The sequence below is a fragment of the Cucurbita pepo genome, chromosome 11, assembly GCF_057944985.1.
Source record: "Cucurbita pepo subsp. pepo isolate OVF chromosome 11, ASM5794498v1, whole genome shotgun sequence".
In the NCBI taxonomy this organism is placed as follows: domain Eukaryota; kingdom Viridiplantae; phylum Streptophyta; class Magnoliopsida; order Cucurbitales; family Cucurbitaceae; genus Cucurbita; species Cucurbita pepo.
Genome location: NC_141808.1, coordinates 3797336 through 3812031, shown reverse-complemented (window position 1 = coordinate 3812031; position 14696 = coordinate 3797336). Strand labels below are relative to the sequence as shown.

The window sequence follows — 14696 nt, the reverse complement described above, 5'->3', positions numbered from 1 at the left end:
TTAATAGAATAATATTAAAAAAATTAAATATACATGTAATGATAAAGTAATATATTACTATTTAATAGTCATTATTATTTTTTTAGAGATAATAATAAAAAGGAAGCTTACTATTTTAAATACGACTTAGAAGGGACGTTGATTTGATGTGATATTAATGTATAAATAATAAGTCAAGTTTGCAAATGACCGTAAGTCTTTATTCTAAATTAAATTTATTTTATCTATGGCTTAGGAATTCAATGAACAATTATTGTTCTCAAAATAACTCTTTTTTAATATATAGTTTTATTTTTAAAATTATCGAACAACGTTACAATCTAGTTCTCTAAACCTTTCAAAAGAACTTATCGACCATATAATATTTAGTTCCTATAAGTTTCCATGCCCTATTAAAGAAGCTTCGTAGAGGGAGAGGTTTCCACACCCTTATAAACAATGTTTCGTTTCCCTCTCAGTGTGGCATCTCACAATTCACCCCCTTCGAGACCACACCCTTATAAACAATGTTTCGTTTCTCTCTCAGTGTGGGATCTCACAATTCACCCCCTTCGAAACCCAACATCCTCGCTGGCACTCGTTCCCTTCTCTAGTCGATGTGGGATCTCACAACCACCCCCATTTGAAGCCCAATCGGGAACGAAGTATTCTTAATAAAGGGTGTGAAAACTTCCCTAACAAACATGTTTTAAAAACACTGACGGAAAACTGAGGAAAAAAAAAGCTAAAAAAAGACAATATCAGCTACCGATAGTCTAGGGTGATAAACTTTTTACTTTTAATTTAGCTATCAATCTTAATCATTATACAAGTGACCAAATTCCTAAGGCAATCCTAACGTGCGTGTAACCCACCCATCTCCTTCCACGAACATATAGAAACGTCGTGTCCTCTGATTCGAAAGCCTAACACGAAAGGAGGTTTGCGTACCTACCTGACCCTTCTAAAACCTTCAAAACTGGTCTAAAAGTGTGTAATAAGGCAAGAAAGTTCGGTAAACGACACGATGAGATTCAAGTTGGTGCTACACTCTATAATAATAATGCCTATTTTCTACTATAATACTGTCATATTGTACACAGTGGTGACCCACAAAATCCCCCAAAATGGATTAAATAAGAAACAAAATCACATCAATTCACTAACCTTAAAGGAACCAAACTCCACCCAGTTAGCCTATATCTTCACTGTCATCAAACAATGTCTGCTCTGTTTTACTATTCAAGATGTGGCGTTTTTCGTTCTAAGCTTTCGTCGTAAGAGCAGAGATGGGTGCGGTGTTCCGAGCAACGACTGATACGATCAAAGAATATCAGGTCAAAACTTTTAGTCTGAAATTGATGTGTAGTTGGAGAAGAGATTCAGAAGGTTATTTAGAGCCTCTGGATAGAACTTCCTTGCAAACAAGTAACATGGCCTGTGTACACCGTTCCATAAGCATGGCCATCTTTGCACTTCCTTCTGCATAACCTCAAATACAAAACGTTTCAATATTTGTCGTCGTAGATTTCATATAAAAACATATAACGAATCGAGATTAGTTTGGAATGAGCATACCCTCTCGTCGCTCGTAACGTGCACGCTGACATCGATTGACTGCAAACAGAAACATCCAACATCGTTATAGCTAAAGTGTTTAGGTGGCATCGATGTGTGCACGGATTAGATGGCGTTGGGAATCGTACCGTGATATTTTGTAGAAGTTCGTAGGTAACATCTTGAGCCCCGTACGACTTTGGATGCCACTTTCTTTCAGACCAATCAACATGAGTAATTGACCAGTTTGCAATGCCTCCGGGATCTGTCATCTAGACAACGAAAAACCCGAGATTCAGCTCGATATGCGCAAAATACACAAGACTGAGATATGATATTTAGGTATATTCTTACATGGAAAAAGGTGGGCAAGTAATGCTCATCTGCAATGCAATTGTGCCCCTCCAGACCTGGCTGAAATGACCAAGACAGGCTCATTACTATACACTCATCTCACTATCCTAGTTCTATTAATCAAAGATTTCCGAGCATAAAAATACAAATTCCATGCATATTTATTGTAACAGCCAAGCCCACCGCTAACAGATATTGTCCTATTTGATCATGAGATCCCACATCGGTTGGGGAGGAGAACAAAACATTCTTTACAAGGGTGTGGAAACCTCTCCCTAGCAGACGCGTTTTAAAAACCTTGAGGGGAAGCCCGAAAGGGAAAGCCCAAAGATGACAATATCTGATTGTGAGATTCTACGTCGGTTGGGGAGTAGAACAAAACATTTTTTTATAAGGGTGTGGACTGAATCCATAGCTCCCAACAATGATATGTAATCACTGAACTAAACGTACAATTTACCTTGCAATAATCTCGAAATTTTGAATAGTAAAGATTGTCAGCCACGACAATCAAAGCGTGTTGTCGCTTCATCGAGAACCACTGTATAGAAGATTCCAAATATTGAAATTATGAAGCCACAAGAAGAAGATCAGACTTACAAGGATATGCACTATGCCTCAGAAAAACATTAAATAGCTAGAAGTATTCCAGAAAGTGATGATGTTATTGGGATACCTGAGCACCCTTTCTGAAGTCTTTCATCTCAATTTCGGGTAACATGTGCTCCGAATACCTCCCGTTTCCGTGCGGACCAGGATCGTTAAAGCTGAAACAAGAACAATTATATATGTGTCATCCATATCTCTAAATCAATATTTGTGTAAAAAATACAACCGAGTTGGTATTACTCACCAATCTACATAGCTGACATTTGTATTAATCAAATACTGGTAGATATAATCAAAATTATGCAACGGTACACAACTGCGATTCCAGATATAACAAATCAGTATTGTAACTCGAAAAAATAATCATGGGTTCGAATGGAGATGTCGAACTGATTCACCTGTCAGAAAGTAAAATGAAGTGCTGATTATCAGGATCATGGAGAGCATTTGCTAACAATCGTCTCTCTGCATCAACCATGGAGATTTTACCCCAAACGACCTGAACATTCAGCAAGTTCACCAAACCAGTTACAGGGTATTTAGATCAGTGATTGATAGCAGTATAGTTAGAGTCCCACATTAGCGAATTTATAAGAAACACATCTCCATCGGTATGAGGCCTTTCGGGAAAACCAAAAGCAAAATCATGAGAGCTAGTGTTCAAAGTTGACAATATCATACCATTGTGGAGGTTCGTGATTCATAACATGGTATCAGAGCCATGCCTTTAACTTAGTCATGTCAATAGAATCCTCAGTTGAACAAAGAAGTTTTGAGCCTCGAAGGTGTAGTCAAAAGTGACTCAAGTGTCGTATAAAGGGTGTACTTTGTTTGAGGGCTCCAAGGAGCCGTGCCTCGATTAAGGAGAGGTTGTTCGAGGGCTCCATAGACCTCAGGGAAGGCTCTATGGTATACTTTGTTCGAGGGGAGGATTGTTGGGAGGTAGTCCCACATTGGCTAATTAAGGGAATGATCATGGGGTTTATAAGGAATAAATCTCCATTAGTATGAGGCCTTTTGGGAAAACCAAAAGCAAAGCCATGAGAGCTATACTCAAAGTGGACAATACCATATCATTGTGGAGGTTCGTGATTCAAAACCGTGACTACTGCTATACTCAAAGTGGACAATACCATATCATTGTGGAGGTTCGTGATTCAAAACCGTGACTACTTTGATAAACAAAACTGTAACTATAAGAAGAACAGTTCATGCAAATAAGGATACCAATCAAGGAGAAAGTTAAATATCGACCTCATTGCTATGAGTTTCACGACCAGCGAAGTAACGGCTAACGTGCACCGGCTTTTCCTTAGATGCATGGACATAAACAGAGAATTTCCCTTCATGGCCCTGACACAAGATTGGAGTAGTTTCAGCTGAAAACATAATAATATAGGCTTCGCTAGCATAGCATCATTAGACATTAGAGATTGATATATGAGATTCAGATATTCACTTCAACAGATTGCTCAGCCATGATTACCTAGAGGCTATAGCGACAACGAATGGAAATCATAGGCTAAACCCTCACGAGCATTCGAGAACAAGAGATCTCGACATATACCATCCAACAAAACTAGAGGCATTATAGTTTCAAACAACTCAACCCAACTTGCTATCAAACAGTAAACGAAACACGTGAGATTTTCCCACATTATCTAGGTTGTCTGTAATCTCGATTGCTTTGATTATGTTGTTTGCTAACTTATGCCCGGTTCAGGTATTAGAAACTAACGCAAGGCATATTTTTCATCATAAAACGAGTCAACTTTCGACGAAATATAAACATTGCTTGAAAATCTAAGAAAAGATAATGAAACCAAGTAACAGTATGCAAATACAGAAACTTACATGGAAAAACTTATCCCATAGCTTCTCAAAAGGCAGGGAACCAGGAGTCATGAACATGAATGCAATTTTAGGAGTTTTTAACGCGACGAATGGCATGTTCAAGATTTCTCTAATAACAATACGTGATGCGATCTCAGCATCAGTACATTCCCTTGCAGGTGCAGGTGGGAGCCAGTCAGTAATAACCTTGCAGCCCTTAGAAGAAAATATGTAACAGGCACCTGTGCCATTGGGTGGATAGATATAGGCACATATTAGGAACACACTAACCATAGAAACCAAGATAATAATCCATAACGGTCTCTTCGTGGTACGAGATCGAGGACCGGGCAGAATTTTCATATCGCCCATTTCTAATTGCCACTTTTGACCTGTCTTCATCTAGAGCAAATGCATCACTACTTCACATATAAACGGTGTCGATTGTGTTCACCATAAGGCAATGACCAATACTTTCTAGTGATGACTTGGACTCAAAACCTCCAATCAAATTTTCAATTTCAGTGATGATAAAGAACCTGCAAATGGAATACACACATTGATCCGTTAAGAGTTGAAGAAACCATTGAAATGGTCAAAACTCGAATCACACATGCTTCGATTAGATGATAAAAAATGACCCGAACTCTTTTCGAGGCGTATCTTTTATTCTCAATAGTATTACCACAATAACTTGTTTCTTACGAAAACAAAAGGCGAGGGTAAAAGAAAGTATTCGAAGAATCCTTTAGAACACACACACGCATATAAGAAACAATCATATCATGAAGGAATGAAATTTACAAAACCAGCTCACCGAAGGAGACGATAAAAAACTCTTTAGAGCGAGAACCTCGAAGAGAGGCTACAAAAACAACAGAATCTCAGATATAAGAAAGACTATTATAAACATTTGGGAAATTCTTTCAGCTTTGTTCCAACCAAACACTCCCAGGAAGAGCTGTAATAGCATTTAACCATATGACCCGATGTGGACACCAAAAATATATGTGATAGGTTACAAGGGCTTCTTCCGACAAGCTCGGGAAGACAAAACATTGTTTGTCAAAGTTCGAAAAAGTTTCCATCAAACGTTTCTGGAATGGATCTGATAATTTTAGCTGCAAACCACGGATTCCTACTTCATAGTTTACGAAGACCGGGCATATATAGGATTGATTTTGAACTCATTAAAATCACTTACGTCTTGTTCAAAATCACTTCAAAACACATCTATAAGTATTCCAAATTAATTTTTAATGGCATGAAAAATGGTTAAAAGTAAATGATATCTTTGAAAGTGATTTTGAACATGACTAAAGTGATTTTAACCATATAAAAATCACTCCCAACCATGTCCTAAACTTATATTGACAAGAAAACAAACAAAGACGATAACGAAAACCCTATTTATTTTCTTAACTCAAAGAACATATAAATGCAAGTCAACTTTCAAGAATTGAAATCACTAACTTAGAAAAACAATTGCATCATTAACAACCATGTAACATCAACACTTCATTGTAATCAATAAATCAAAACCTTCATTCATAATTGTGCTTTAATGTTGACATTCTCTCACAAGGGATGATATGAGAAACGCCTTTATCCTAAAAGCTGGCTCTAGACATTAAAATGCTACCAACACTTCTTTTTCTTAATGAAGTAACAACAAGATAGCTAGCCAATGATTCCCATCTCTTTCATATTGACACAAAACCTTGGATTTGAGTTTCAATCAACACTAGCTCACAGTGTCCTAAACCATTAGACAAAGAACTCAAACTACTCCAAAAAGTCAAAACCATTAAATTCAACAACGACCCTTCTAGGTTAAAAAATTAGGCCTAATCTAAATAGCCGATCAAAATCTCCGTCGATACCCACTAAATACAAATACAATGCGATAAACCCCAAAACCTTAATCCCGTGAGTTCATCCTCCATTAACTCGAAGCAGAACAGAGAGACCCAAAATAAGTAATTGAAGATTGGATTCAAAAGGGGACAGAAAATTACCTGAGTTACTGAGCTGACTGATCGGAATCCGACCGTCGAATCGAAGATCTGAAAACCCCTCAGCTCTAAAGAATTGGTAAATTCCGAGATCTAAGTTGAAGAAGACGACCATTCCATAAAGAACCCACAAAATCTAAGTCGGATTAAAGAAAATGAAGGCTCAAATTTGAAAAATCGAGACGACCCTTTTGCGTTCCTTGGTTCACAAATCGAAAGAAACTGATATCTCGAGCTCCTTCGATTTTAGTTTCTCCACTCTCTCTCTAAAACTTGTGTTTATAAAAACGGTGCTGCGAGAGAGAGAGAGAGACACAGAGAGAGAGAGTGGTGGACGCAGTCCTCGTTTTGGAGGGCCTGTGACACCTTCCAATTACAAACATTTCGGGGCCGGCGTTTCTCGTTAAATTTTGACTAAAAAGTTTTTTGGGTCTTTCTTCTTATGTCTAATTGGACAGAGTTGGTCGGAGCGTGTAATCCACGCGCTATATGAGCGAGTGGTGGGTGATTTATTATTCTAAATCGTTTGCTGAGTTCTTACGTTGACTTTTAACGATTATTTGAACGGAACGCGGCGGAATTAGCTTTCTATCTCCACGAGTTGCCTCATGGTCGCCGCCGTCGGCAGCCAGATTGTTTTTATCAATTTTCATTTTCTTAAAGAAGATAAACTTGTTTTTAGTAAAAGAAAAAATGAAGCCTATATATATATATATATATCCAATTATCTCTATTTATTTGGTAATTTTTAAATTTATCTTTTTAAACATTTTAATTTTATTTATTTTTTTATTATCTACCTGCGTAGTCTTTAGTCCTCTTTCAAAACTGGTTTACAGCATCGCGTGCGTCAATCCGAACCTGTTCTCACACTCAATAGAAGTACTCTCCTTTTCAACTATGTGTATAGTCCCTAGTCTCTGATCTTGACTCGTTTCTACACTCAATAAAAATATTTACTCTAAATCACCCACCCATAGAGTTCTTAAATGCAATATTAGCCTTGACTCATCTCTACACTCAATAAAAGTTATCATCTCGTATTGATCTTCAAGTTTCTTAACTATTAACCTGAAATACACGTTCAATATTAAGATTTTATTAAATAGTTGGTAAAAATATCAACATTATGTTTGAAATTTTAGGAATTAAAATAAGGAACGTACCTTTGTATTAATGATAATTGATAAGAACAGACTTTGGGAGTGACTAAGTTATTGGGCTCCATTCTTTGGGCTTCATTTGAAAGTCATGGACTTTAAAATAGCGGGCCTTTTAAAAGGTCCAACTTTATTATTAAAAAAGCTTAAAAAAAATGAGAGTTATTAACATGCGGTGTTATGGATACTTATATTTATTAACTTAACACGCCTGGTGGGATTCGAACCCACAGTCGTTTGATTAGAAGTCAAACGCCTTATCCATTAGGCCACAAGCGCTGTTGACATTTAACATATCTTAACATATTATTCATTCTATTATTAGTGGCTTCTCTTGCCTTTTCATTTTATACCTAATATCATATTATTAGTGGCAATAAAAATCTTTTCATTGGTTTGACATGAAGTTCATCAATACTTCAATCACTTTATGTGCCCGAACATGTCACAAGTACATAATTCAAACACTCCTCGTATTGTTTCCATAGTGATCTAGCTCGGTAAACATGTTTCTTATTTAGTTTTATGAAATAGAATCTTATCTGTAACTACCGAAAATCAATTGTGATTCTATAAATAACTTTTCTTACCTTGTAAACTATAGGTCTCTTCTCTTTTCTTTGCTAATCCGTGATGTCGAAACAGGAATGAACAAACTGGGTTTTGACTCCATGCAGACGTTGACCCCAAAAAGAAAGAAGATACCTCAAGAACACGAAGGGTGGAAAATGTACTCAACCAAAGAAAAGGATGATCCATTTTTGCATTTCGATGATTTCAATTATTTTCAGGTCTTATACTGAAGGTGAATAATATGATACCATTGTGAGGGTTCGTGATTCGTAACAAAATCATGAAGAAGTGATCCCTAATCATTATCGAGTGCATCCTGGTTGTGAACTATACAAATGTCAATATACTTTCACTTCCTGTTAAGTGGCACCATCGGACTGCCACTTCATGCAATCACAATGTGATAAAGTCTACTGCAAATGAAGGCCCCCACCATTGATTCCTTCTTCTACTTAAGCTATGTGAGGTTCGTTCTGTGTTGCATGCATCTAAAGCTCAACAACAACCCTTTTGCCTTCTTCTCTAAGGTTTGCTTCACCTTTCATTTCTTCTCCATTACTCTCTCTTATGTTTCCTTTTCATTCCCATTACCTTACTTTCCTTTTTTTAATACTATCAATTTTTCTCTCTTTCCATCCTCCGACATATTTGAGTGTGATTTTGAAACAGTTAAAATTGTTTTTGTCAAGTTTAATCTAACTTCAGAATGGTTTAAAACTCCTTTTATTAAGTTTAAACTCGCAATCCAAATAATATTTTTATTATGTAAAAATTCATGTTTAAATTGATTTGGAATAAAACCATTTTAAAATCACTCTCAAACGTACGAGAACATGTATATTTTCGAGCGTTCGAAGGGTATTAAAAGACGAACATGTATATTTTTTTGCAGGAAACATAGAGGAAATCTTGTTTGAGAAAGAAGAAGAAGACAATAATAATGGTGGGTGAGGTGGCAATGGAGAAGAACAAGAAAGTAAGGAGAGAGAACAAATTTGAAAGAAGCCATTTTGATGTGTTGGGAATTTGCTGTTCTTCAGAAGTTCCTCTCATTGAAAACATCCTCAAACCCCTCGAAGGAATCAAACAAATCTCTGTTATTGTCCCAACAAGAACTCTCATTGTCGTCCATGATTCCCTCCTCGTTTCTCAGCTTCAAATCGGTACTCTTCTCTCCTTTCACTTCTTAATCTATAGTATATGTCTTAATCAGTCGAACTATGTTTAAATTGGACGAACTATTAATAAGTTATTTTATAGAAATCTCTAACATAGAAAATGTTTAAAAAGTCGGATGGAAACCTATCATATCACTGATCGACATGGTTTGTTATGGAACTTGATAGCGAAAGCACTAAATGAAGCAAGATTGGAGGCAAATGTACAATTAAAAGGAAAGGGAATTAGCAAGAAGAAATGGCCAAGTCCTTTTGCAATAGCCAGTGGGTTGCTTCTAACAGCATCCTTTTTGAAGTATGTCTACCACCCATTGCGGTGGCTGGCCGTCGCAGCGGTGGCCGCCGGCATCTTCCCCATTCTCCTAAAAGCCATTTCCGCCGTTCGCCATCTCAGGATCGATGTCAACATTCTTGCCATTATTGCTGGTAAAGTTTCGTTCTTGGGCGTTCGTCAAAATTAAGATTGAAAAGTCGAGTTATATGTTTGATATGTGTATGGCAGTGGTGGGGACAATCAGTATGAATGACTACATGGAAGCTGGGAGCATAGTGTTTTTGTTTTCCATTGCTGAATGGCTCGAGTCAAGAGCAAGCCACAAGGTTAGCAAGACAATGGTTATGAATTGAAAATGGGTTTAGTTTAAAGTGAATTGTGTTGATGAAAAAGTTGAATTGAATTAGGCCAATGCTGCAAGCAAAAGAATGGTTATGAATTGAAAATGGGTTTAGTTTAAAGTGAATTGTGTTGATGAAAAAGTTGAATTGAATTAGGCCAATGCTGCAATGTGGTCGCTGATGAGCCTGGCCCCTCAGAAGGCCACCATAGCTGAAACAGGAGAGGTTGTGGAGGTAAAAGAGGTGAAATTGAAGAGTGTGTTGGCAGTGAAGGGTGGTGAAGTTATTCCCATTGATGGCATTGTTGTGGATGGAAAATGTGATGTTGATGAGAAATCTTTGACTGGAGAGACTTTCCCAGTTCCCAAACTTAAAGGTTCTCTCGTTTGGGCTGGTACCATCAACTTAAATGGTATTATATCTTCTTTACCTTTGTACTTTGAAATAGGTTAGAATTTTGAACTATATTTGAGACTTGAAATGGTGGGGGCAGTGACGTGGATTGGAAATTAAGATATGAACGGTAATAGTTCAAGCCCACCACCGGAAAATATTGTTCTCTCTGGGTTTTGTCTTTTGAACTTCCCCTCCAAATTTTAAAAACCTGTTTGCTAGGGAGATGTTTCTACACTCTTATAAAGAATATTTCATTCCTCTCTCCAACCCATATGAGATCTCATAATCCACCTCCCTTCGGGACCCAGCATCCTCGTTGGCACTTTCGTTCTCCTCCCCAACCGGTGTGAGATCTCACAATCCACCCCCTTCGAGGCCCAACGTTCATGCTGACACAAAGTTTGGGTATTGTTCTCTTTGGGATTTCCCTTTCGGATATCCCTCAAGGTTTTTAAAACGCGTCTACGGGTGAGAAGTTTCCACAGCCCTCTTCAACTGACGGGAAATCTCACAATTCTTCCCCAGAGTCCTTGCAAACACCCTTTTCTTGTCTTAGTTTCTATCAAAAATTCTAACTAATCTATACCTTAAAAGGGGTAGTTTGGAAAGAAGTTAATGATTATTCCTTCTCTTTTAGATGATCCATGGATTCTTTTGTAGGTTATATTAGTGTTCAAACCACTGTTGTTGCTGAGGACTGCGTGGTGGCAAAGATGGCTGAGTTTGTAGAAGAAGCTCAAAACAACAAATCAAAAACTCAGAGATTCATTGATGAATGTGCCAAATATTACACTCCAGGTACCCCTTACACATCTTATTTACACATCTTATTTACACATCTTATTTACACATCTTATTTACACATCTTATTTACACATCTTATTTACACATCTTATTTACACATCTTATTTACACATCTTATTTACACATCTTATTTACACATCTTATTTACACATCTTATTTACACATCTTATTTACACATCTTATTTACACATCTTATTTACACATCTTATTTACACATCTTATTTACACATCTTATTTACACATCTTATTTACACATCTTATTTACACATCTTATTTACACATCTTATTTACACATCTTATTTACACATCTTATCCCAAAACCATCACTTTGGGATTCAAGCTCAAAAACACAGCATGTTTTTTGTATGCAGCTGTAGTTGTCATATCAGCTTGTGTAGCAGCCATTCCAGCTGCACTGAGAGTTCACAATCTCACCCATTGGTTTCACTTAGCTCTGGTGGTCTTAGTGAGTGCCTGTCCCTGTGCCCTTATCCTCTCCACCCCGGTCGCCGCCTTCTGCGCCCTCACGAAGGCCGCCATGGCCGGTGTTCTCATCAAAGGCAGCGACCACCTTGAAGTTCTTGCAAAGATTAAGGTTGTAGCCTTCGACAAGACTGGCACAATCACTAGAGGTGAATTTGTGGTGACAAATTTTCAAGCTCTACGAGATGATATCAGCTTCCACACCTTACTTCATTGGTAAATATTGCACAAAAAACTTCTCACCCAATTCGTAATTCATTGAAATTTTCATTTGATTGATTCAAGTGTTTGTGTTGAAATCAGGGTTTCGAGCATTGAGAGCAAATCAAGCCATCCAATGGCAGCTGCCCTTGTCAACCATGCAAAGCTGCTTTCTATTGATATTAAACCTGAAAAAGTTGAGGAATTTGAGAACTTTCCTGGAGAAGGTGTTCGTGGGAAGATTGATGGGAAGGATATTTACATTGGAAGTACAAAAATTGCTGCCCGAGCTGGCTGCTCGTCAGGTTTATTATGATCAAACCCTCTTTTATCTCCAAACATGTTTTCGGTTAGGAATCACGGTACTCCATTTTGAACTTATCCTCTCCTGGAACAAAGTACACCATAGAGTCTCCCCTAAGGCCTATGGAGCCCTAGAACAGCCTCTCCTTAATTGAGACTCGACTCCTTCTCTGGAGTTCTCGAACAAAATACATTCTTTGTTCGACATTTGATACCATGTTAGTAGTTAGTAGTCACGGCCCTCCACAATGGTATGATATTGTTCACTTTGAACATATGCTTTCATGACTTTGTTCTGAGCTCCCTTAAAAGGTCTCATACCAATGTAGATGTATTCCTCGCTTATAAATCCATGATCATTCTCTAAATTAGTCAATGTGGGACTCCTTCCCAAAAAAGTACACTATAGAGTCTCCTCTGGAACTCTCGAACAACCTCCTCTTAATCGATGCTCGACTCCTTCTCTGGAGTCCTCGAACAAAATACATCATTTGTTCGACACTTGAGTTACTTTTGACAACACCTTCGAGGCTAGCAACTTTTTTGTTCGACACTTGAAAATTCTATTGACATGGCTAAGTTAAGGGCATAGCTATGAGAAATCACGACCCTCCATAATAATATGATATTGTCCACTTTAAGCATAAACTCTCGTGGCTTTGCTTACATAACCTTAATATAAACTTAATTTCTTCAGCTATGAAGTTAGAGGAGGAAATGAAACAAGGCCAAACCCTTGGATATGTATTTTGTGGGGAGATGGCTGTCGGATCCTTTGGTCTTTCGGATTCTTGTCGGTCAGGAGCTAAAGAAGGCATGGAGGAGCTCAAGAGTTTTGGCATTAAAACAGCTATGCTCACTGGGGACTGTAATGCAGCCGCCATGCACGCCCAACAACAGGTTTTTGTTCATGTTTTTGTTAAGTGAAATTAGAATCATTCAACATTCATAACGATGATGAGTTGTTTGCAGCTGGAGAACGCGGTTGATGTGATCCATTCAGAGCTTCTTCCAAAGGAGAAAGCAAATGTGATAAAAGAATTCAAAAGGGATTATGGAGCAACCGCCATGGTTGGCGATGGCTTAAATGATACCCCAGCATTAGCCACAGCTGATATTGGCATATCAATGGGCATTTCTGGTTCACCTCTCGCTACTCAAACTGGGAATGTCATCTTAATGTCAAATGACATCACAAAAATCCCACAAGCCATCAAATTAGCAAGGAAATCTCATGCAAAAGTTGTTCAAAATGTCATTTTGTCAATCACTACCAAGATTGCAATCCTTGGCTTGGCCATCGCCGGACATCCGCTCGTTTGGGCGGCCGTTCTCGCCGATGTCGGTACCTGCCTATTGGTCATCTTGAACAGCATGCTTCTCTTGAGAGGAAGTGATCATAAACATGGGAACAAATGTTGCAAATCTTCCAAGCTGTGTTCGACCAAACATGGACGATGTGATGGCAGTAACACTCGACCGTCTCATCATCATCATCACGATCATCATCACCATGATCATCGATGCCATGTCGTCGATGATAAATCGCCTAGTCGAGATAATCACAATCGAGATTGTGGGGATAAATTTCATCACAATCATTCAAATAATGGGAATTGTTCAAAGAAAGTGGGTGAACCCAATTGTAATTGCCACTCACATCATCACGTAGCGATTGACATTCATGAAGGTACGAGAGAGTAGAGAAGAAATAAGAAGTTTCTTATGAAGAAGTAATGATTGGTGGAGTATGATGGGAGAGAGAATATGATATGAAATAAGGCACCTTAGCCAACGATTTCGAGGTAGATGACGAGAGTGTACTCTATATGTTGTTCAAAGATGACAACTAAATAGAGTATTAATTCTTGAATTTAGAGATATTTTATTGTTTGAGTAGTTTTTTTTTAAGTTTTTAAGTTATAATTTAGTTAGTGGCTGTTATTATATTGATAGCAAAGAGAGTTACAACCTTTCATTTGATCATGAGCTTGTTCCTATGACTTTCTTGTCTTTAGATTTGCATGTTAGAGTCATTCAATTAGCGTCTATTTTATTTTGTCGTGTTTGCTTGTAATCACCCTTTCAATTTAAACCAATTTTCACTATAGTCTAAAGGTTGTTTTTAGCTTGGACAAAGCCACCAAGAATTTAGCCATATGTAAGACCAATTTCCCCTAATGGGCTAGAGTTAAAAGTTTCTCTTTACTATTGTTTCTTATCGGTAACTATGAAGAAGTCACACCACTCATTCTTCACTACTGTCACAACATGCACGATCGAGATAGAGGAAGAGTCACGGATGATTATGCTTCTGAAGGGAATCAACTATTCATGCACACATCTGTTTGATTTCATAAAGAATTAAAATAAAGCATTTGAATGAAAGCAAGAACTCTATTTTTTATAGAAAGCATTGTCGATACATTTCTCTATTATGTTCGATTGGTATGAAACTTTTTCCACAAGATCTTTCTTGCTATGACTTTAGCTTTGACAGAATATCTTATAATATATATTATTTAAATTATTTCAATAGATTCAAATTAGTTAAATATATATTTTATATTTTAATAATTAAAGTATCAAATATAATAAACATATTTTTTTTTTTTGAAATATTAATTCAACTAAAT

General features: G+C 37.4%; 2 protein-coding genes and 1 non-coding gene across 3 annotated transcripts; 1 reads left to right on the top strand and 2 right to left on the bottom strand.

The window, feature by feature from the left end:
- Positions 1–1009: 1009 nt before the first annotated feature.
- LOC111805976 (glycosyltransferase BC10) lies at positions 1010–6751 on the bottom strand. Its single transcript, XM_023691288.2, has 11 exons — positions 6351–6751; positions 4354–4871; positions 3754–3852; positions 2898–2998; positions 2744–2815; positions 2567–2657; positions 2351–2431; positions 1891–1950; positions 1686–1808; positions 1558–1596; positions 1010–1461 (listed from the first exon to the last, which is right to left on the bottom strand). The coding sequence occupies exons 2-11, from the start codon at positions 4732–4734 to the stop codon at positions 1327–1329; spliced, it is 1182 nt and encodes a 393-aa protein (XP_023547056.1). The 5' UTR covers positions 4735–4871; positions 6351–6751; the 3' UTR covers positions 1010–1326.
- A 962-nt stretch (positions 6752–7713) lies between these two features.
- TRNAR-UCU (transfer RNA arginine (anticodon UCU)) lies at positions 7714–7786 on the bottom strand. Its single transcript has one exon. It is a non-coding gene; the product is annotated as a tRNA-Arg (tRNA).
- Positions 7787–8526: 740 nt separating this feature from the next.
- Positions 8527–14038, top strand: LOC111804974 (putative inactive cadmium/zinc-transporting ATPase HMA3). The gene is made up of 10 exons (XM_087128475.1): positions 8527–8607; positions 8973–9243; positions 9427–9684; positions 9761–9858; positions 10030–10285; positions 10930–11067; positions 11445–11772; positions 11860–12062; positions 12758–12960; positions 13033–14038. The coding sequence occupies exons 2-10, from the start codon at positions 9021–9023 to the stop codon at positions 13762–13764; spliced, it is 2439 nt and encodes an 812-aa protein (XP_086984601.1). The 5' UTR covers positions 8527–8607; positions 8973–9020; the 3' UTR covers positions 13765–14038.
- Positions 14039–14696: the final 658 nt, after the last annotated feature.